The sequence below is a fragment of the Suncus etruscus genome, chromosome X, assembly GCF_024139225.1.
Source record: "Suncus etruscus isolate mSunEtr1 chromosome X, mSunEtr1.pri.cur, whole genome shotgun sequence".
NCBI lineage: Eukaryota > Metazoa > Chordata > Mammalia > Eulipotyphla > Soricidae > Suncus > Suncus etruscus.
Genome location: NC_064868.1, coordinates 18,820,826 through 18,843,257, shown reverse-complemented (window position 1 = coordinate 18,843,257; position 22,432 = coordinate 18,820,826). Strand labels below are relative to the sequence as shown.

The 22,432-nt window shown below is 39.3% G+C and overlaps 1 protein-coding gene across 2 annotated transcripts; it reads right to left on the bottom strand.

Moving 5' to 3' along the window:
• Window positions 1-296: 296 nt before the first annotated feature.
• Window positions 297-21,425, bottom strand: PRDX4 (peroxiredoxin 4). 2 transcript variants are annotated; one of them, XM_049766763.1, is made up of 8 exons: window positions 21,092-21,425; window positions 16,532-16,649; window positions 12,524-12,640; window positions 8,803-8,925; window positions 7,246-7,376; window positions 6,749-6,783; window positions 782-828; window positions 297-410 (listed from the first exon to the last, which is right to left on the bottom strand). In XM_049766763.1, the coding sequence occupies exons 1-8, from the start codon at window positions 21,327-21,329 to the stop codon at window positions 407-409; spliced, it is 813 nt and encodes a 270-aa protein (XP_049622720.1). In that variant the 5' UTR covers window positions 21,330-21,425; the 3' UTR covers window positions 297-406. The 2 variants fall into 2 exon arrangements, with proteins under 2 accessions (XP_049622720.1, XP_049622719.1); XM_049766762.1 differs by lacking the exon at window positions 782-828.
• Between the last annotated feature and the right edge of the window lie 1,007 nt (window positions 21,426-22,432).

Here is a 22,432-nt window from a genome sequence, read left to right as displayed (position 1 = left end):
AAAATTTTTAAAGAACCATTATTTACAAAGTTATTGACAGTTTTAGTATATAATATTTCAACACCAATCCAACCACTAGTGTCAACTCCCATTACCAGTGCTCCCATACTCCATCATCTCCCACCCTCCAACCCCTGCCTGCCACTTTGACAGGCACAAGAAATATTTTATTGTCACTAGTTATTCTATATGTAATTTCTAATTGTGAATGATAGAAACTGCCAATTTTTGTCAATCTTAAACACCTCTGGGCTGTGAAATGTTTTTATATTGTCCAAGAAATCACTGTAATAGTGTGGAACTGAAACAGTGAATTTGTTTATTGAGAAATTTCAAGCATTGAAATCTGAGGAAGTATTTTCATTGAGTTTATCAAAATACTTCAGTTTTCCAGATGGATCTGGGATTATCTGTAAAAAAACAAAAACCAATGAATCATACATTTTAAAAAACAAAGTACATCATTATGTTGGACATTAATTGCATGAATCTTAACTGAAGTGAATAAAGATTTTTTATACCAAATTTAGAAAAATGAGAATTGTCCTACAAATATTAGGTACCCCCAAATGGCAAATAAGGTGTCACAGATATAGTACAGGGGATAAGGCTGAGGGAGGGGTTTAGGTCCCTGGCACCATATATGGGTCCTTGAGTACAGTCAGGAGTAGCCCCTGAGCACCATTGGGTGTGTCCAAAAATATAAAAACAAACAGAGAAACTACAAAGTAACTTGTTAAGAAATTAACATCTGTACTCAAGTACCCCAAAATTTACTTACAGCTCTTCTCTTGACCACCAAGCTTTCATGACATCATCAGGTTTGATCTAATTAAATCAAACATATTAAGAGAGCATGCTACAGATGTGAATGTGTTTTTAAAATTATCTGATGAAAAGATCATGTGTCAATGGCTAAAAAGGAGGAGTGCATGCAAATGCATATGAAGAGATATACTTTCAATAACAAGTGAATGAACTGTGAAAGAAATGTTGACTCTAGGGACATAAAAACTTTCTAGGCTTTTACTTTTAATTTTCAACTTAAACTCATTATAAATTATGCTATTTGTTATGGGCAGAATTTATTCTTTTATTAAAAAGAAATTAGTGAAATCAGCCCGATTGCTCTATAATTGCTTAAGAATATTTCTTTAGTGTAATATAAATATAATCTAATTTTTCAGGTATCACTTGAAGGAATATTATCTTTACCAATTTATGATTTCAATTTGCAAATACCTAAGGAATAACTGCCATGTGCCAACAATGCACTAGACAGTGGGAGATATACAAAGCTAAGGATCAAATTCCACAGCATTGCAACTCATACCAGTACAAAGGAAAGATGTACATGCATACAACTGTGTTTGATGCAATGGAATCTGAGATGCCATTAGGAAGGGAAAATTTCTGAGTGAGGGGGACATTTAAGTTTGTTTTGGAAGATGAAGAGAATTTAGAGAAGGGGACAGGTATGCCAGACTAGTATAGAAAGATAAAGGCAAAAAAAGTATGCAGGACTTATTTTGGGGAAAGATGAATCATGTAATTTGGTGACAGCACAGTGCAAGTGAGAGGAAAAGAAGAAAATGAGAGAGAAGTAAAAGAGAGGCAGAGAGACAAAGAGAAAAGAGAGGAGGGGTGTCAGAATGATTCTCTGTATACTCAAGGTTCTGTTTGAGAAAGTACATTGATTGGGAAGAGGGGGAACTGAGGTAAAGGAGACAAATCAGGGGTCTATGTCATCCAGGAGAGAAATGATAGTGATAGAGATGAAAAATCATCATCTACCAAGAAACATAGCAAAATTATTATTTCTTTGGTTTGGGAGCTATACCTGGTTTTGCTCATGGCTTACTGTTGGCTCTGTGCGCAAGGATTGGTACTGGTGGGCTTGCAGACCATATTTGGTGCCATAGATTATACCTAAGTCAGCCACATGAAAGGTACCTTACCTGCAGGTGCCTTTTCTTCAACCCAAACAAAATGACTTTTGATCCCAGACTGTCTCTATGGTAGACAATTTTCTCCCTTTCTTTCTTCCCCCTTTTTTCTTTTCAGGTACTGTGGTTTGCAATACTATAACTAAAAGGATTATCATGTATATCACTTTACCTCCTTTCAATACCCAGTTCTTGTCCAAAGTAATCACTTCCCACTATCATTGTCATAGTGTTCCTTTCCTGTCCTAACTTCCCTCCTCTCATTGTGGTAAAATTTCTAATCAAGAATGCTGTATTACTTAAATAAATTTTGTATATTTTGCCTCCTTTTCCTTCTTTTCCCCCTCACATCCTCAACCTACTCCACACTAGATGCTGCTCTTACTGTGTCAGTTCATCACACTAATGCTCCATGCCAGGAGACACTGGTGTTCCTACTACCAGCCGTATAGCTTCCTTTCTTCCTGCCACTTATCCCTTGTTTGTTTTCCTTGAATATAAATGCTTAGCCTCTGTCTTTACTTTTCTTCTGTGCTGCACTTTATCATTTTTTCTTGGATCCAGTTCCTATTCTTCTTTTGAGCACCTTGTTGACTCAAATGAATGTCCAAGATTTTTTTAATAATATCTTTATTTAAACACCATGTTTGTAGTTGGGTTTCAGTTATAAAAAAAAAGAACACCCCCTTCCCACCACCAATGCTGCACTTTAAAATGACTGGCTCTTTCCACTTGGTTTCATTGAATCTTTTAGTTTCAAATTTCAGTTTCACTCAAATGTCACTTTAGAAATGCATACTAACCACATTTTCCCATAAAATGGGATATGACACTTGTCCCTTCCTATCCCTATCAACTTGTTTCTAAAGGCATCTGCCACAATCTAAGATTAGAATGTAACTCTGAGGGTAGGGACTTCGACCATGCAATTCACTGATAAATACTATCTTACTATTGTTGGAATAATTGTTTTACAAGAGGTGTTGAATACATTTCTATTGAGAGAACACCATAGAGAGATGGAGAGCTAGTACAAGGGGTTAAGGCCTATATGCAGCTGACCCCCAACACTGCCAGGAGTGATTCCTAAGCACAGAGCCAAGAGTAATCTCTGAGCACTGCCAGACAAGAAAAAAGAATATCCATAGAAATGCAGAGTAAAATGGTGATTACCAGCGGGTGCAGGTAGGGAAAATGAGATATTGGGCATAGGACACAAACCTCCAGTTATAAAGTAAGCAAGTTCTGTAGATCTAATGCACTATATTATGTATGTTATATTTGCTGTTAAGAGTAAATCTCGGGGCCGGGTAGGTGGCGCTGGAGGTAAGGTGTCTGCCTTGCAAGCGCTAGCCAAGGAAGGACCGCGGTTCGATCCCCTGGTGTCCCATATGGTCCCCCCAAGCCAGGGGCGATTTCTGAGCACATAGCCAGGAGTAACCCCTGAGCGTCAAACGGGTGTGGCCCAAAAACCAGAAAAAAAAAAATAAAAGAGTAAATCTCAAAGGGCCAGAGTGATAGTAGTGCTCACTACATACATTCCATGTATGTGGCCAACCTGGGCTTGTTAAATCCCCAGGATACCATGATCTCTCGAGCCCGCCAGGAGTAAGTCATGAATACCACTGGTTGTGGTGCAAAAATTAAAAAAAGTGTATTTTTGGGCCAGAGTAATAGTACAGCGGTAGGCCATTTGTCTTGCATACAGCTGACCTGGGTTCAGTCCTCAGCATCCCATATGGTACTTGGAGCCTGCAAGGATTGATTTCTGATTTCTGAGCGCAGAGCCAGAGGTAAACCCTGAGTGCCACTGAATATGACCCAAAAGCCAAAAAAAGTAGATCTTTAGGGGCAGGAGTAATAAATAGTACAGCAGATAGGGCATTTTCCTTACATGAGGGTAGTCTGGGTTCAACCCCCAGCTCCTAAGCACCACCAGGAGTAATTCCTGAGTGCAGAGCCAGGAATAACACTTGACCACTGCTTGATATGACCCCAAAACAAAGAAAAATGACAACTAGGATAGATTATAAAATACATAAATTAATATCATTAATATAATATATTGACAGAGAGCATCAATATTAATTAATCCAGATTTTGCTTTTTTTTTTTTTGCTTTTTTTTTCAGCCACACCCATTTGATGCTCAGGAGTTATCCTGGTGAAGCGCTCAGAAATTGCCCCTGGCTTGGGGGGACCATATGGGACGCTGGGGGATCGAACCATGGTCCTTCCTTGGCTAGCGCTTGCAAGGCAGACACTTTACCTCTAGCGCCACCTCACCGGCCCCCAGATTTTTCTTTAAAGCTTTTACTACACATTGTAAACTTTTTTTGTTTTTTAATAATCATATATATAGTGATATATACTATATAGAAGAAATTCACTATATGATTTCAAAGATTCCTGTGTGTTTCACCAAACTATACTGTTTCTTATTTCTCTTGGTTAATCTGGGGGAGCCATACCTAGCAGTGCTCAGCAGTTCTCATAGGCATATGTAGTGCCAGGAATCAAACTCAGGGCTTTACACATGTAAGGCATTTGCTCTGCCACTTGAGCTACAACCACAGTCCTTCCTTCCTTCCTTCCTTCCTTCCTTCCTTCCTTCCTTCCTTCCTTCCTTCCTTCCTTCCTTCCTTCCTTCCTTCCTTCCTTCCTTCCTTCCTTCCTTCCTTCCTTCCTTCCTCCCTCCCTCCCTCCCTCCCCTCCCTCCCTCCCCTCCCTCCCTCCCTTCCTTCCTTTCTTCCTTTCTTTCTTTCTTTTCTTTTCTTTTCTTTTTTTTTGGTTTTTGGGCCACACCGGAGGTGCTCAGGGATTACTCCTGGCTGTCTGCTCAGAAATAGCTCCTGGCAGGCACGGGGGACCATATAGGACACTGGGATTCGAACCAACCACCTTTGGTCCTGGATCGCCTGCTTGCAAGGCAAACACCGCTGTGCTCTCTCTCCGGGCCCAACTACAGTCCTTTTCTATAGTGTGTTTCTATGGATACTTAGCATTAAAATTCACAGCATTAAATACCATATATCCTCAATCTGTTACTCTCCTTACAGTCCAAGGAATGCTGTTACTCTTAAGATTTAGATCTAGTGGGGAGGAGGGAGATCTGGGAAATTGGTGGTGGGAATGTTGCACCGGTGAAGGGGGGTGCTCTTTACATGACTGTAATCATACAACTATAATCATGTTTGTAATCACGGTGTTTAAATAAAGAAAAATTAAAAAAAAAGAAGAATATAAATAAAGAAGTAGATTATCAGAATGTTTAAAAATTTTAGTAATAACTAACTTTTAAAAATGATGCTAGTTTAAGAATAAGTTCAAAGAAATAATATTGGTGTATATAGACATGATTAATATCCACACTACCTTAAATGATAATTCAGGTATATAGAGCTAGAAAGTAAGAGAAATTAAAGTGTAAGATGAGTAAAGATTAAAGGAAAGGAAAGATAAGAGGAAAAAAGGGAAGGAGGCTGAAGAAGATAAATAAAATCTCTTAGTACTAGAATAACAACTGGAAGATATTTAATAGACATTTAAATAGTTGTGTGAAATCTATAGACATATATTCATTAGAAAAGTATAGATATGCAATGAATAGATAAAATAATATAGAAATAACATTGTCCCTAAATTTTTCATTGAAATTTAATTTTTCTAAACATGCATATCACTTCACTTTCTTATCTATATTCTTTCTCCTAGTATCCCCCTCTTGATTTATAAATGCATTGCCTTTTAACTAATTCTTATTTTAAATTCTAAATAATCTTTCTCTTACCAGAACACAATACCATTTCTTTTAGATATACCTATGTTTAGGATATTTATGATGTAAATAATGGGAAGTTTCTTCATATGTGGATAAACATGCCAATACTTAAAGACCACCCTCTATTTAAGAGTCTTCCCAGTGGCATTCAAGATATTCTTAAGTCAATCAGGACAGCAGATGTGCTGCTAAGGTCTTTCACTACCAGCTCAACCCAGGGTTACTTAAGGACCTTCAGTAATACTCTGTGAAAACCTGCAACATGGCTGCATTGAGGAAGAGATGGCTGCATGCAATACTTACATTTTAACCCCGAATGTTCCCTATGTTCCTTCAACAACTTTATTTTTTTAATTAAATTTGTCAACTACACATCTCAATATAGAAAACAAGAACATGGGGCCGGCGTGGTGGCGCTAGAGGTAAGGTGTCTGCCTTGCCAGCGCTAGCCTAGGACAGACCACGGTTCGATCCCCCAGCATCCCATATAGTCCCCCAAGCCAGGAGCGATTTCTGAGCACATAGCCAGGAATAACCCCTGAGTGTTACTGAGTGTGGCCCAAAAACAAACAAACAAACAAAAAACAAAAAACAAACAAAAAAAGAAAACAAAACAAAACAAGAACATTCATTACCTATTATTGTTTACCTAAAGTCAAGACACCTAAATCCCAAAATCAAAATAATTTCAGGGTAAGATGGTAAGTAGCCTTTATAATATTTTATGTATAAAAATATAAATCAGTGTATTGTGAATAGGTATTCTTTCATTTACATGGTTCTAGTAAAACTTGCAAAAGTGAAACTGAAAATAGCAATTGTAAATTCACTAAAAGAGTTTTGTGATGAGAAAAGCAATGCTGGAAAATAAAAAAGCACTTAACATTGAAAAAAAAAAGATTTAGATCTAGTTACGTCTACCTTATTTTACAAGACACAGTTCTATTTTAAGGGAAGATTAACCATAGAGTATCTTTTATTCTCATCTCAACCATCCCCTTAATGAAAAAACATCAACTTACTGTTTCACTACCAGGCTTCCAACCAGCAGGGCACACTAAAAGCAATAAAACAGACAAGAGACAGTTTAAAAAATACAGTTCAGTTCTCTCTAGTAAATCTTTGTTTTTCTTTTTCCCAAAACAGCATAGTAATCAGAAGGTTTTCATGAATATTTTTCTGAAAGTGTATTTTTCTAGGTCAGTAAGCATATGCAGTTTTCTTATGTAATATGTAAATATATGTAAATGCATCAAAATATATACCTAAAGACCAAATACAATTTATCACAAATATAATTAAGCAAAAAAGAAAATATTGGCTGCCTGCTCATAAGTTCTTCAAATAAAATTCTTTAGTATAAATAGGTAACTTAACAGACGTAAAGTGCTTTGCATTTGAAAGGCCCAGGTTCAACCCCAGGTAGTACATAGTCCCTTGAGCATCAAGCACAGAGTTGGGAGTAGCCACTAGCACTGCTGTGTGTGAAACTCCTCACAACTTTGGAAAGAAAAGGTACCTTCTCCATGTTTGTCAGTGTACTGGAATGCTTGAACCAAACGTAGTGTCTCATCCACCGATCTACCCACAGGAAGATCATTCAGAGTAATCTGTCTTAGAGTTCCTTTGTCATCAATAATAAAGAGGCCTCTGAAAAACAATAGTGTAGATGGCTTAGAGAGATAGTACAGGAGTTAAGGTGTGGCCTTGCATCCGGCCACTTGAATTTGACTCCTGGCACTGCGTATGGTCCCCCAGAGCACAGAGCCAGGAAGAACCCCTGAGCACTGCCTAGTTAGTGATGTTCAAAAACCTAAAAAGGTAAAGGTGAGGTTATTTTCAGTTAAGGAATTTATCATTACTATGAATCCCTCTACTATCCACACACAGGAAGATACATAAATAAACAGAATTAGTAGCATACGCCCTATCTACCTGGCTATACACATAAACAAACCCCTATATCTAGACTTATCAACTATTATTTAGAACTGTCATGCTAAACAATAGTTTGAATATTGTTTTTATTTATAAAAAAGGTAATATTTATTAATAAAAGTTTTACTGGGAGGCCATACCCAGTGGTACTCAAAACTTCTTCCTGGTTCCGCACTCAATGATCACTCCTGGCAGGCTCAGGGTATGCCAGAGCTCAAACCCAGATCAGCTGTGGTTCTCTAGGTACTTGCTCTATCCACTGTACTGTCACTCTGGCTCGATAAGGTAATATTTAAGGTTAAATCGTCATATACTATGTTGGAATTTTACTGCATTGTAAATAAAATAACAATGCAAAGGAGGCTCAGGTTTCATTCCTGGCACCATGTGGTCACAAAGCATTGCTCAGAATTACCCCTAAGTACTACACTGGAAGTAGGTTCCCACTGGAGTAGAGGTCCCCAATCCCCCAAAGAAGCCAAAGAACTTTATTTTTTTGTTTTTGTTTTTGGGCCACACCCGGCGGTGCTCAGGGGCTACTCCTGGCTGTCTGCTCAGAAATAGCTCCTGGCAGGCACAGGGGACCATATGGGACACCGGGATTTGAACCAACCACCTTAGGTCCTGGATCGGCTGCTTGCAAGGCAAACATCGCTGTGCTATCTCTCTGGGCCCAGAATTCTATATGCATTTATTACTCAAGCAACACAGTGAGATCTGTACGGTAAAATAATTTCCTTAGTTTTTCCCACTCCAAAGATACATGTTTGTTAAATACTATGATACTTGCATTGAGGAAAACCATTACTGAGGTCAGTTTTGAAAAGAGAAGGAGATGGTTGAGGAGATTGGGTTAAAGACTTGTTTCCTTCAAGAACCAAGTATCTGCCTATGGCTAAGTTCACGGAATTCTATGAATCTGTCTATCTTCAAAATGATAGGGTTGAGGAAAGATAATGACCTCTATTTTCCACATCAGTCTGATACATAATTAAAGTCAGATACTCATCAATCTCCATTATACATTGCATCAGAATTTTTTCAAATACATCTAATAACATTTCTTGATCTTCTAACTAAATTTCAAGGATTACAAATAAATTTGAGTTTGTCATCATGTGAAATCACTGAAAGATACCGAAGAGTGTGGCCAGAGTCCTCCAGATATACCCCATAATCCTTGGAGATGTGATGGGTTAAATCGGAAAGAAGTGGAATTCTTATTGGGCCAAGTCCTCCTTGTTTTCGTGGTGTATTAATCCTGTAACAAGTGGAACAGTGACCTTTCAGAATAAAGTAAATGATGTATAACCAAACAGCATTTTTCTCAGCATATGCACATATTGACTGAATGTAAACATATTCTTTAATAAAAACAAATATATAACTTCTTGTTTCCCCTGATCCCTGCTGAATCAAAATCATTTTGGAGATACATATCACCCTTATAACTTACAGGCATACTCTTTTGCTTACTCCTGGCTCTGCACTCAATTATCATTCCTGACAGTGCTCGGGAAACATACGTAGTGCTGGGGATTGAAACCACGTCTGCTGCATGCAAGGTATGCATATTATATCTGCTGTATTATCACTTTGCTTTTTGGGCCCTGTGACGCTCAGGGATTACTCCTGGCTATGCGCTCAGAAATCGCTTCTGGTTTGGGGTACCATATGGGACACCGGGAGATCAAACTGCAGTCCGCCCTAGGTTAGTGCATGCAAGGCAAATGCCCTACCACTTGCGCCACTGCTCCAACCCCACTCCTGCCCTGTCTTATTATTTCTTACATGTGGAAGCAATGGAGTCAAAGAAGATTCACTGTCATAAGTATAACCTTAGAATTGTGATCAGGCATTTATGTGATATTTTCATAATTATGAGATAAAAATGAAAAAGTCTACTAGAAGTAACGAAGGAAATTATTTGTAATTTGAGAAGCAAGAGCCTTCGGATTTAATTAATCTATAACTTGAAACCAGGGGATCAAGTTGGTGCCCCACTGGGAGGGCAGAGACAGAGCAGCTTTGTGGACAGGGAAATACATCCATGGTCTGCAGCCCCATGTGACATCTAGGTAGAAACTTCTGGTTGATATGAAACCTATACACATCTGATAATATATCTCCAAAATACTTAGGGAAATAAATTCCAAATTATTTGAGATACCACTTTTTCCTGATTTGTGTTTTAGTTATATGAAGCTTTAGAAATACTAGAGAAATGAAGCAAACCAAAACCCACAGTTCTCATATTTTTATAGTAAGAAATAATAACTATGTTCATAAAGTTCAAAAATAACATTTAAGAGAATTTTGGCTATTAGAATAAGATTCACATTGTCATTCTGGAGTGGTGGCACAGTAGTAGGGCATTTGCCTTGCACGCGACTGACCTAGGAAGGACTGTGGTTCACCAAGCCAGGAGCGATTTCTGAGTGCATTGCTAGGTGTAACCCCTGAGCGTCACTGGATATGGCCCAAACAAACAAACAAACCAAAAAACCTGTTTAATCTGGAGTTGGCAAAATAGCACAGTGGGCTGAGGACATGCTTTGCATGTATGAAGCCGGGTTTGGCTCTCCAGCACCATTGGTGGTGATTGCTGATCAGGGTCTGGAATAATCCCTGAGTCCAACAGGAAGTGGCCCCAAACAAAAACAAAAAGTCTAATTTAAAATTTCTTCAGCTTATAAGTAGTAAAGAAAGCTTTACAGTGTTTAAATCAGTTTTTAAACTTTTAAAATAATTTTTAAATTTAGTCATTATGATTTACAAAGTTCTTCATAGCTAGGATAAGAAACTGAAGTGGTGGGGCTGGAGCGGTGGCACAAGGGGTAAGGCGTCTGTCTTGCCAGTGCTAGTCTAGGACGGACTATATGGTTCGACCCCCCCTCCCCCAGCATCCCATATGGTCCCCCAAGCCAGAAGCGATTTCTGAGTACAGAGGCAGGAATAACCCTTGAGCGTCACGGGGTGTGGCCCAAAAACCAAAAAAAAGAAAAAAGAAACTGAAGTGGGGAAGAGGAGGGGGATGGAAGATAAGAGGGGCAAGGCCATGGACGTATTGGTGGAAAGAAGTGATGTTTGTCTATCTATGTGGATAACAGAACCAAGAAACTTTCTTTTGTTTTGCTTTTAGACCATGCCCAGTGGTGCTCAGTCAGTGTTTACTCCTGGCTCTGTTTGGGGACAATAGCAGTGCCAGAGATCGAATCTAGGTCAGCTACATTCAAGGCAAGCACCTTAAAAGCTGAACTATGTACAAATGTATTTAAGGAACGTAAATACATACCTTATCTATAAAATTTGTGGGAATTATTTAGGTTCTTGGGAAGTTCTGACTGAAAATTTAGTTTCAAGGAAATCAAATAGTACAGAACTCCATTTAAAGCATTTAAAATTATATAAATTAAGCTTCGGTAACTGTAATTATAAATGTATGAAAACTTAAATTTGTTGTTAGTGAATATTGAGGGTTTTATTAAGGGGCACACCCAGAAGTTCTCAGGGCTTAATTCTGTCTCTGCATCCAAGGATCATTCCTGGCAGGACTAGGGGTATATATGTGTTAGCAGAGATTGAACCCAGGGCAGCTGTTTACAAGTATCTTTCCAGCCCTGAATACTGAATTTTAAATCCAAGATAATTTCAAATGAACCTCAGTGGTTCATTTGAAGTATGCACAAAAATAGTATACACAGGGGCTGGAGTGATAATACAGTGGATAAGGCATTTGCTTTGCACATGGCCAACCCAGGTTCCATCTTCGGCATCCCACGTGGACTCCAGAACCTGCCAGGAGTGATTTTTGAGCATAGAACCAGGAGTAACCCCTGAACTCCACTGGATGTGGCCCAAAAACAAAGAAAAATTGTGGATATTATTAAAAAACTGCCATCAACATTTAAAAATTTGAAACCTGTTGACAAACTACTCTCCAGAAATGCATATCCAATTTTGTAAATAATAGTGTAATTTCTTCATACCTTCATAGATAGTCAATATAATTTTTTACTGTTTAAAATTTTTGCCAATTGGGGGGCCGGGCGGTGGCGCTGGAGGTAAGGTGCCTGCCTTGCCTTCGCTAGCCTTGGACGGACCGCGGTTCGATCCCCCGGCGTCCCATATGGTCCTCCAAGAAGCCAGGAGCAACTTCTGAGCGCATAGCCAGGAGTAACCCCTGAGCGTCACAGGGTGTGGCCCAAAAACGAAAAAAAAAAAATTTTTTTTGCCAATCAAATCATTACTCACTTAATTTGTAATTATTAGAAATTGGTGGAATGTCTTTTCATGTTCAGTAAATTTCTGAAAATTAACAAAAAATTAAAAAACTGTTTATGGAAAAGTAATTATAAATGTAGGGCTCAGAGAATTAGTACAGGTGTTCAGGTGCTTGCCTTGCACTCAGATGACCTTGGTTTGAATGTGGTGCATTGAGTATTGCCAGAGGTCATTCCTAAGCCCAGAGTCAGTCAAGAAAACCCCAAGAGCATTGAAGGTTATGAACCAAAGTACTTATATATGATTTTTGGGTTTGACTCAATATGACATAACTGTGCAACAGAGAAACAATATTTTACAATTTCTCTATCACTTAACCTTATCCAATTTATTATAAGTTATATAACTAGGTAGATTCTGCTATTGATACATTTTATATCTGCCTTTCATATTGAAATATTCTATAAAATCATGAAATATTTTTACCATTAATTTACTTGAACTAAGCAGGTTCTAGATAAATCCATTCTTAAATTGATACATTACTATATTCTATCATGTTAAGAGTTCTATACCCAGAATTTAAGACTAAATAACTTTTTTTACTTTACAAGTGTTAAGTATGAGATACTAACCAGGCCAAATGAGTAAACTGTGAATCAACGGAACATGCAACCACTTCTGTATTTATAGATCTGAATTCTTCAATTCTGTCACTAAAGGCGATGATTTCAGTGGGACACACAAAAGTGCTGAAAGGAAATCAAAAGGTTAAGCACTCTCAAAATAGTTTAAAATGCTTTAGTTTTTACATCTTCAAAGAATAACAATGCATATGAAAAACAATTGTATATATGAACAACTAAGATAGGACTACACTAAAAGTTTTATTTGAATAAATGTAGTTAAATCATATTGTGATTCTAAGTATCTCCCAAATAAACTTTATTTTCAGAATTTAATGGATCCACTGTCAACCAGTGGATCAACCTTCTTTATAAAATTCCCCTATTACTAATAAGTATAAGGAAGCAAAAACTTTGATGGCCCCTGGTCAGCCAGAAGGCTATAAGCAGCTTACTGTCTCTTAATGGTGAAGATGTCAATTACCAGATGCCCACCCCTTGTAACTGCCTCTGGAGGGCAGTTGGCCCAGGGTGTACATAAAACAGACCCAAAGTGCTAGAGCCCTCATCTGCTGCCCCCTACCAGATTGCTCCTGTTGGATGGTGACTGCAGAATTGCTGGAGAAACTGTTGTTGGACTTCCTGCTCCTGTTCCCTTTCGCTGACTCTGCTACTGTTTCCTTTTCTCTGTTCCTCTCCCCATTCCAGTGTTGACATATAAATATAGTGTTTCATATATTTCAAAGGATCTATACAATGTTTACATTATTTCACCATTAAAAAAATCCTATACTAATATTATGATGCATTTATGTCTCTTTTGAGATTTGAAATGCTCTCTCATCCTTTTCCTTTTCTACCTATTATCCCAGGGAATCTACCCCTGGTATCTTCTTTTTTAATCAGGATAATATATTCAAAACCTTATTATGGATTCTTTAAAGCCAATGTAGTGAGTTCCAATAAATATTTTAAAAAGTGAAATAGAAAATATGAGAATATAAGGTAGTAAGATAACAAAATATATGTAGATTTACATAATAGATACATGTGTAGAGAAGTGATATTAAATATATGTATCTTAACAACCTTTGGTGGACTTTGAAAGTATTCTGAATAGAAATAAGCCAGATGAAGAGAGACAAACACTATATGTTCTCATTCAAATGTGGTAGAGTAAAAACAAATTAAGTTCAGCGAAGAACTATAACTTTGGATGCTTTAGCTGTAGTAATTTTCATGATTATTATGTTAATTAGGATGACTTGGATATAACAAGTATTTTGGACAAAAATTCAACGAATAAATGATATAAATAAATGTAACAAAAATAGGTGACGGAGTGATAATAAAGTGGGTAGGGCATTTGTCTTTCACATGGCCAACCTGGGTTCAATCCCTGGTACCTCATATGGTCCCCTGAACAGGCCAGGAGTAATTTCTGAATACAGAGCCAGGAGTATCCCCTGATCAATGGCATAAAATATAGCTTGATAGTGGGACTGAAAATACATCTTAGGGATTATGGATATGGCTCAATGGTTAGGATGAGTTCATGGACACTTGAATATCTCTGAGTGAAGCCTTAGAGGCTTCTAGGCTTCTCAGCAGTGCTAATTGCACTCGTAAGCTTCAGATCACAAGACCTAAGCAATTCTGCTTTTAGAGCCCTAGCACTGAACTACTTGGGATAGTCACCTGAGATTTGCTACAAATGGCCCCCAAACCTCAAGCACTGTTTGCAAACCTTCTCTCCAAGAAGTGTATGTAGGAAATTAAAGTTAAAATTGGCTTTAGGGGCCGGAGAGATAGCATGGAGGTAAGGCGTTTGCCTTTCATGCAGGAGGTCATCGGTTCGAATCCCGGCGCCCCATATGGTCCCCTGTGCCTGCCAGGAGCAATTTCTGAGCCTGGAGCCAGGAATAACCCCTGAGCACTGCCAGGTGTGACCCAAAAACCAAAAAAAAAAATTGGCTTTAGATCTGGGGTCAGAATGATAATATAGTGGATAAGGCACTTGCCTTGAATGCACCTGGCCCAGGTTTGATCCCCAGCATCCCATATTATCCCTGAGCCTGCCAGAAGTGATCTCTAAGTATAGAGCCAGGAGTAAGCCCTGAGTACCACCATGTATGCCCCTAAACCAAAACCAAACCAAACTAAACCATACCAAAGCTGAATTTAGCTCTTAAGTTTCTGAATGGCCACAGGTGGGAAGTGCTTGAGAGAAAGTACCTATTTTTCATGAGGTCTGAACATTTTTACTATATAAATCAGCAGGCTCTGCTGGTGTGTACTGACAATATTAACTTAAAACAAAGAAAGTCTAAATATTTTGACTGTGAGAATAGCAAGATCCTACCATAGCCCAATCTTGGCTTTTCAAATGTTTTAACTGTTCATGTGGTAGACTACCTAGAGTCCCTAGAACCAAAGCTAGACTACATTTTAAAAATATTTTCCAAAAGGTACAAATTGCCTGTCATTGCCATTGAGATTCCTTTTAATTTGGATTTTTGGATGGGGCAGAAAACTTCATTCCATAGAACGAATATACTTCTTTATTTTTGTAACTGAACTTTCAGTGGAACACAATACTACCTTTTGTTTTGTATGGTTTGTGATTGTTTTCATAACACAACAGCAAAATTTTGAGTAGATGCAATGGATATGACTATAAAACTATTTATTTGGATTTATACAAGTTTGCTCACTCCTAGGCTTAGAGACAACCCTAAACTCATAGAAGTGAGCTTAAGTATATCTTCCTGCAACTTAAATTTTATCTACATCATTCTAGGTTAGTTCTCATGAAAAAAGGATCTTAATGTCAATGATAAAAGAATCTGTTATACTTTTTGTGACTAAAATTTTTTCCAACTAGAAATAATTGAAATGTTAGAACAACTCTCCTTTAGGTATGTCTTCACTTTCATGAAATTTAGAAAACATTAAAAATTCTGATATGACAAAATCTGACAGTATTTTGAATCAATTTTTGGATTATTTTCTAATATGGTGACTGATACAGTTAAAATTAGTGAAAAAGGCCCTATAGCATTGGTGAGTTTTATTCATATGTATTTTTTAAGCATATCCATTATTTTAGGAAAATTCAAGTTAGAGGAAATCAGCAAATGCAGCAAAGAATAAAAGTAGTAAAGGAGGAGGGATATTTGGGACATTGGTGGTGGGAATGTTGCACTGGTGATGGGGGGCTGTCCCAACCACAATCATGTTTGTAACAAAGGTGCTTAAATAAAATATTATTTAAAAAAGTAGTAAAACCAAACTTAAAGAACATTACTAGAAAAAAGGACTCTTAATTTTCTCACGAATAGATATATATTAAACCTATATGTGGTATGTCTTACTATTGAATGTTTTCTTTTTGTTTTTGGCCCACATCTGGTAGTAAAGATTTAATCCTGGTTTTGTGCTCAGGGATCACCATGTGGGTGCTAGGGATCAAACTTGCTATGGCTGCAAGGCAAGAACACTACCTGCTGTACTATTGCTCTGCTCCCATGAATGTTTTCTTAATAACATCAGTTTATTTCCTTGTCTTTTTTGTTTGTATTTTGGGGGCCACACCCGTTTGATGCTCAGGGGTTACTCCTGGCTAAGTGCTCAGAAATCGCCCCTGGCTTGAGGGGGACCATATGGGATGCAGGGGGATTGAATTGTGGTCCTTCCTTGGCTAGCACTTGCAAGGCAGACACCTTACCTCTAGCGCGCCACCTCACCAGCCCCTATTTCCTTGTCTTAATAGGCAAAGCTTAATGAAAGGATTTGTAGCTTTTCCTTAATGATTACATTATGGCAATACAAGCTTAAGCTTATATGCTGAGGTCAATGAATTATGATTCTGAAACATTCAGGGCAAAAGTCCTTTATCTCAGCTCGCTTTTTAAAAACCAGAGATAAAAACAATGTCCAACTATTTGATGTAATTGAAGAATGAGTGACATGCACAGGTTTTTTTTAATAACTGTTCAGTTTTTTTGTATTACTTACAAATCAAGTGGATAGAAGAAAAAAACCAGGTACTTCCCAAAATAATCATTCAACTTCAGCTCCTTAAACTCTCCGTTTATTACAGCTGTTCCTTCCCAGTAGGGTGCTGGCTTGGAAACTAAGACAGAAAATACATGCTGTTTTAACTTTGAGAAATTTGGTGGGATGGGATAGATATCATTAAAGATCAAAGCTTCTCTGGATCTCATTAGGAGTCTGACAAAACATAATACATGTAGTTAAAAACATAATATATGTAGTTATAAAGGAAACTAATTTTATTGAAATATAATGATCAAAATTAAAAAAATAAACATTCATAGAAAAATGTGTCCTCTAATATACTTTGAATCTGCAGTATCTAGTGGCCAGAGAGCTAGTACAGTGGATAAGGCACTTAACTTGCACACGGCTGACCTGTGTTTGATTTTGGACACCCCATATGGTCTCCCAAGCACACCAACAGTGTTGATCCATAAGTTCAGAGGAACCTAAGCACAGCAAGGTGTGGCCCCCAAACCAAACTAAGATCTAGCAGTAACATAAAAGTACTCAAGTGGATCTGAAGAATTAGTTCAGCTGCCAATTACATGCTTTTTATGCAGGAGGCCTAGGTTCAATACCAGGCACCATGGTCTCCTGAGTACCACTGGGTATGGTCATAAAGAAATAAAACTACTAAAGATAGTATGAATGTAGATGCATCAGGGTACATGCAATGACCACAATTTGATTGATATATATATATTCAGATTGATACAAACAAGTAATGTTAAACCTAGTGTGATTCCAGGTTCTTAATAGAATGTTAAATTTTAGAGAAAACAAAGACATTTTACTTCCCCTTCATCCTTGATAACCCTCTATATACCACCCTGACAGTAGCCCTACTGTGTAGTTCACTCTAGCTTTCTAAGTTAGTCAACTTTGTACACAGTTCAGATAGGCGTTCTTTTCTCAAATGGCAGTCTTTCATAGGCACTAATTGAAATGCTTGTCCCATTTCTCACATAAATACAGAGGATCTATTGCAGAGAGACCACACTCAAGGAGTAAGACATATGCAAAGATGTTGTGAAGCCAGAATTAAAAAAATCTCAGACGTGGGATTTTTTCCCTAGAGTTTTTGGAAAAAAAAAAAGAACTCCTCTGAATTGGTTTCAAATGAACTGATAGAATGTGAATAGTATCTGTAGCTCTCTTACAAGGGCATACTCTAATTCTAGTCAGTAGTTTGAAAATAATATGCCTTAATCTGTTGTTACTGTATTCAGGAATCATTTTTAACTTTCAGACCATCACATATATTTAAGACAGTGGTAATTGCTTTTAAATTGACTAAGGTTCCTAGAAAGTAAAATTTATAATACTTGGCATTTATTATATTTTTATAATTGCCAGTATTTTTGGCTACATACAGTATCTTACAAAATACCAGTGTTTTGCAAAATAGATACGAACCATTATGAATTTCTCTAAAATTAATATACAAGATATGATTGTTATCTTGAGCCATCTACCTCATATGGCATTGGACATATATGGCTTTTATAATAAAAGTGATACAGATACTCCTCGCTTAACGACCAAGTTCCGTTAAGCGAATTGGTCGTTAAGTGAGAAAATGCATGCACTGTATACAGTAGTACAGGATATGCATACTACTTGACAATACAGTATTCTGAATAAGTAAAATAGCGAGCAAGCTCAAACTCAAAACTTCCACTTGTTTTAATTTGCATAGGTTGTGTAATTTACACACAGAACTGCAATGCATTACAGAACATAAAGCACCAAAAGCCATAGTACTGTACTGTAGAGTGTACAAGATGAAAAAGGATATTAAAAATAAAATAAAATAACGGTGAAGAGATGGTCGGAAGTGCGAGTGGTCGCTAAACAGGTAGGTCGTTAAGCAAGGAGTATCTGTACTCAAATCTGAAGTTATAATTGAATGACACTCCTTAATGATTGTTGCATACTGTGATAGATAAATTTGGAAACTACGTTTTCTTTTGAAAATGTTGATTTAGGAAGTTTGGGATTTAAGAACTGCAGTGTTAAATGTTATTTTTGCCCCTACTAGGATTTTGTTTAGCCTTGAAAAAATGTTTTAAAAAACAGCAGAAAAATAGGGTAACATTAAGAAAAAAAATGGATTGAAATGAAAAGTTTATAGAGCAAAAAATGCCACTACTTTGCTAAGATCTATAAATGGAATTCTCAAAAGCAATCCCTCTTCCATCTTCAAAAAACAAAACTTACCTAAAGAGACTAATGATTCTAGTAAATCCAAGCTAGTAGTCGTACAATATAAATCCCCTTTTCTCGTAACATAGCCCCAATCCCCACCATGTTCACTACAATTAACAGGCTTTTTTTTTGGTTTTGGGGCCACACCAGGTGGTTCTCAGGGTTACTCCTGGCAGATTTGGGGACCATATGAAATGCCGGGGATTGAACCCAGGTAGGCCATGTGCAAAGCTACCCTACCCACTATTCTATCATTCAGACCCCCAGTTAACATTTTGATGTCTTTCATGTTTTTAAAATATTTGAATCATTTCCCACAACATACCATTTTAAAGAGAAATGGGAAATTAGTGACAGTTGTTCTAATTGCTAGGAATTATTTGAAAGTATGGCCAAATGAATCTTTAATATTCCATATTATGACTTCTGTTTTTTGGGTCACTCCTGCCTCTGCACTCAGAAATCACTCTTGGCAGTGCTTAGGTGATCAGGATTTCGAGCCCTGGCCAGCTGTGAGCCAAGGCAAGTGCCTTACCTGCAGTGCTATCTCTCCAGTCCCAGCATTTTATGACATTTAAAAAATCATTGTATCATGCAGGTCATTGGTTCGAATCCTGACATCCCATATGGTCTCCTGAGCCTGCAAGTAGCAATTTCTGAGCGTGGAGCCAGGAGTAACCCCTGAACGCTGCTGGGTGTGACCGCCCCCCCAAATCATTGTATCTTTAGTTCGTGATCAGCCTACAAGTGACAAAAAATCTATAAACACCTACAATTTTAATAGTCTGGTGATAATAAATTATCTAAATTTTTTCCATGACCTGATTTATCAGAAAAAAGTGTAAAGCATTAAACATATATATATATATGTTATATATATTATATGTTATATATATAATATATATATTTCAAGCTGTCTTTCCAGGGAAGTAAAACTAACCAGGCTTGGAAATACTCTAAAAGTGCAAAAAAAAATCAAAGTCGTTAATTTTCAGTAGTCAGAACTTCAAATGTTTAAGGAGGCAAATTTTTTTCTCATTCATCACTTCCACCATCCTAAGCCAAACAATATCTCTCCCATTTAACACTTCATAATTGTGAAGCATTACTTTTCTGAACACAGGCCCAGAGCATGTTGTAACTGAAGAACAGAAACCAAACACATCTACAGAATACCAAATAATATGTTGTTTTGAAAACGCTAACTGGGGACGGAGAGATAGCATGGAGGTAAGGCCTTGCATGCAGGACAGTGATTGAGTCTAGGCATCCCATATGGTCCCCTGGGCCTGCCAGGAGCGATTTCTGAGTGTGGAGCCAGGAGTAACCCCTGAGTGCCGCCGGGTGTGACCCCCCCCCAAAAAAAAAAAACCAGAAGAAAAGAAAAGAAAAGAAAAGAAAAGAAGAGAAAGAAAAAAGAAAACGCTGCTAACTTAAAGCAAGAAGCTGTCTTTGTCCTCCCAGTCTACTTTTTGGCTAATTTCAATATCCAGATGCAGCAGGCCACAACTTTCTCAGATCTACTTAGTGTGACGTGTTCTTTCTGAAACTGGCTGTCAGCTGTGTACACTGTACAGATAACCAAATAACCAAAAGCCACATTGGCAGGACACAAATTTGCCACTAGGTTTATCATCAACCCAAATCCAATCTTTTTTTTTTCCCCGTTGTCTTACAAAAAACCGCCAGCACACCCAGTAACAAGCCTGTCATTTCTGAGAAACACAAGAATCCCCTACAAGGATTGGAGAAAACACTTGGGGAATCATTTTTTTAAGGAATTATTAAGAGATTCCCCCTTCAGCAAGTTTGCATACGCAAACTTTTGTTTAGCCATCTTCCCGTGTAATCCAACTTTCTGTGAATCATTACTCAATTGATCAATGTATGTTTCCAGAAATAGGACTTGGAAACAGACGTGATGTGCTGCAGGTACTTTGCGATGTTTGAGGAAGTGTTCGTTTGCACAATATCCTCGATGCCTGCAAGCCCCAGACAAGAGCCACCCTCCCCCCGCTCAATTTGCGGTCTTGGGGGGTAACCACTGCTTCTTAAAAATATCCGATCAGTGGAAACCATCCCTTTCTTCATAGCTAAACCCCATTCCCCAGCCCCCCACATCCTAGAAGAGAACAGAGGCCGCCCAGAGACGGAGAAAAGCCCGGGAGGCGCCGCCCAAACCAGGCTCCCCCTTTCCCCCCCCAGGAGTCCAGGAGTCAGAGATCAGGATCCACGTGTCTGCCATCCCTCCCCAACTCCCGCCGATCCACCCCCTCCACCCCCTTTTCTTAACCGCCCACCACCTACTCTTGGCTTTGCTAAGGTGCAAGGAGTGATCGGAGGCCGAAAGAAGGGACGCCTCCCCGGGGTACACATGTCCACCCGCGTAGAAGTGGCACGCCTTTTCGCGGGCTCGGGGACTTTCCTCTGCCGCCCAGACTTTCTGCGCCTCCACCTGGAGCAGGAGTAGAAGGAGCGGCAGTAGCAGCAGGAGTTTTCGGTGCAAAGAAACCTCAGTCCCAGACGGTGGTGGAGGAACTGCCATGACCTTGGAGACAGCCGTGGTGGAGACACAGCTTTCCGTCGGAGCGCTTTCTCCCGCCGTCCAGCCCGGACAACAGGGCGCTGGACACCCACGCGATCAGGGGCGCGGCCTCGCGAGACCCGCTCCGCCCCTCCTCGCCTGCCCTCGCCCCTGGGACCGTGTTCGCGCCTGCGCCTTGAGGGGGCCGGGACCGGGCGGGAAGCGCCACTAGGCGGAAGGCGGCCCTTCCCGGGGGTGGGGGTGGGATCTCTGGCTTCTGCCTCTGAGCTGGCCAGCGATCCTTCCACGCCCATCTTTTGCACAAAGACTTGCCGCCGCCCTCGTCCCATCCCCTCGCCCCCAAAGGGAAACTAACTGCTTGAAGTTGCTTGAAGTTACAAGTCACAAGTTTTAAGTTCTTTTTCTCGACGTGATCTGTGGGACTAAAGTGCCCCGATTTCCACCCGCCACCCTCCCGCCTCAAGTTCGAAAGTCTGGAGAAATCGGAAAGAAAGGTCTTGACTATTTGCTCTCCTCCGGAACGAACAGGAGCTTGGTGACCAACTTTTCCTTGAAAGCTCCTCGAAAACCAGACTTCCTGCGCCACAGCTCTCTCTGGAGCCCCGAGTAACCTGGCACAGCCGCCGCGCTGAAATGGTCCTTTCTCGGAAATAGCCTGAGCTCGAGGCATCTTGCTCACTGAGCAGAAGCCGGCGAGCGAAGTTTGTCTCTCTCCCTGCCAGACTGCCGGCTCCCTGGGGTCGCAACTGCTTGCCGAATTTATTTTTCTTTCCCAAGGCATCGGGCGTCTGGCTGGCGAGCATGTGTTCGTGTAGTCACCTGAATTTGCAAATAGCCCATTCTGACAGCTTGATCTCAATCTGCTTTCACACACCTTGGGACTCTAAGGCAGATGGGGAGACCTGATCCCTAACCCTCTAGAATCTCTAGGTACCCGGAAGAGCTGAGTAGGAGACCCGGCTGCAGAAGCCTAATTTCCTTGCCCCGCGTCCCGAACCGAGGGTTCGAACCCACCAGTGTTGGCCGCGCTGCGCACCCCCCCCCCCGCACCCCCGCAACAAGCGCCTGCTCCTTGGAGCGCCCTCCAGCCCCGTTAACTGTTA

Bases quoted from the DNA above. Each gene is read 5' to 3' on its own strand.
- PRDX4 (XM_049766762.1), bottom strand. From the start codon at position 21,329: ATGGCAGTTCCTCCACCACCGTCTGGGACTGAGGTTTCTTTGCACCGA. The intron at 7,377-8,802 runs GTATCTTTCAGT...ATTGTTTTTCAG, and splicing joins GACTCTGGCCACACTCTTCG to AGGCCTCTTTATTATTGATG. The intron at 411-6,748 runs GTAAGTTGATGT...GTTTTTTTACAG, and splicing joins GGAAGCCTGGTAGTGAAACA to ATAATCCCAGATCCATCTGG.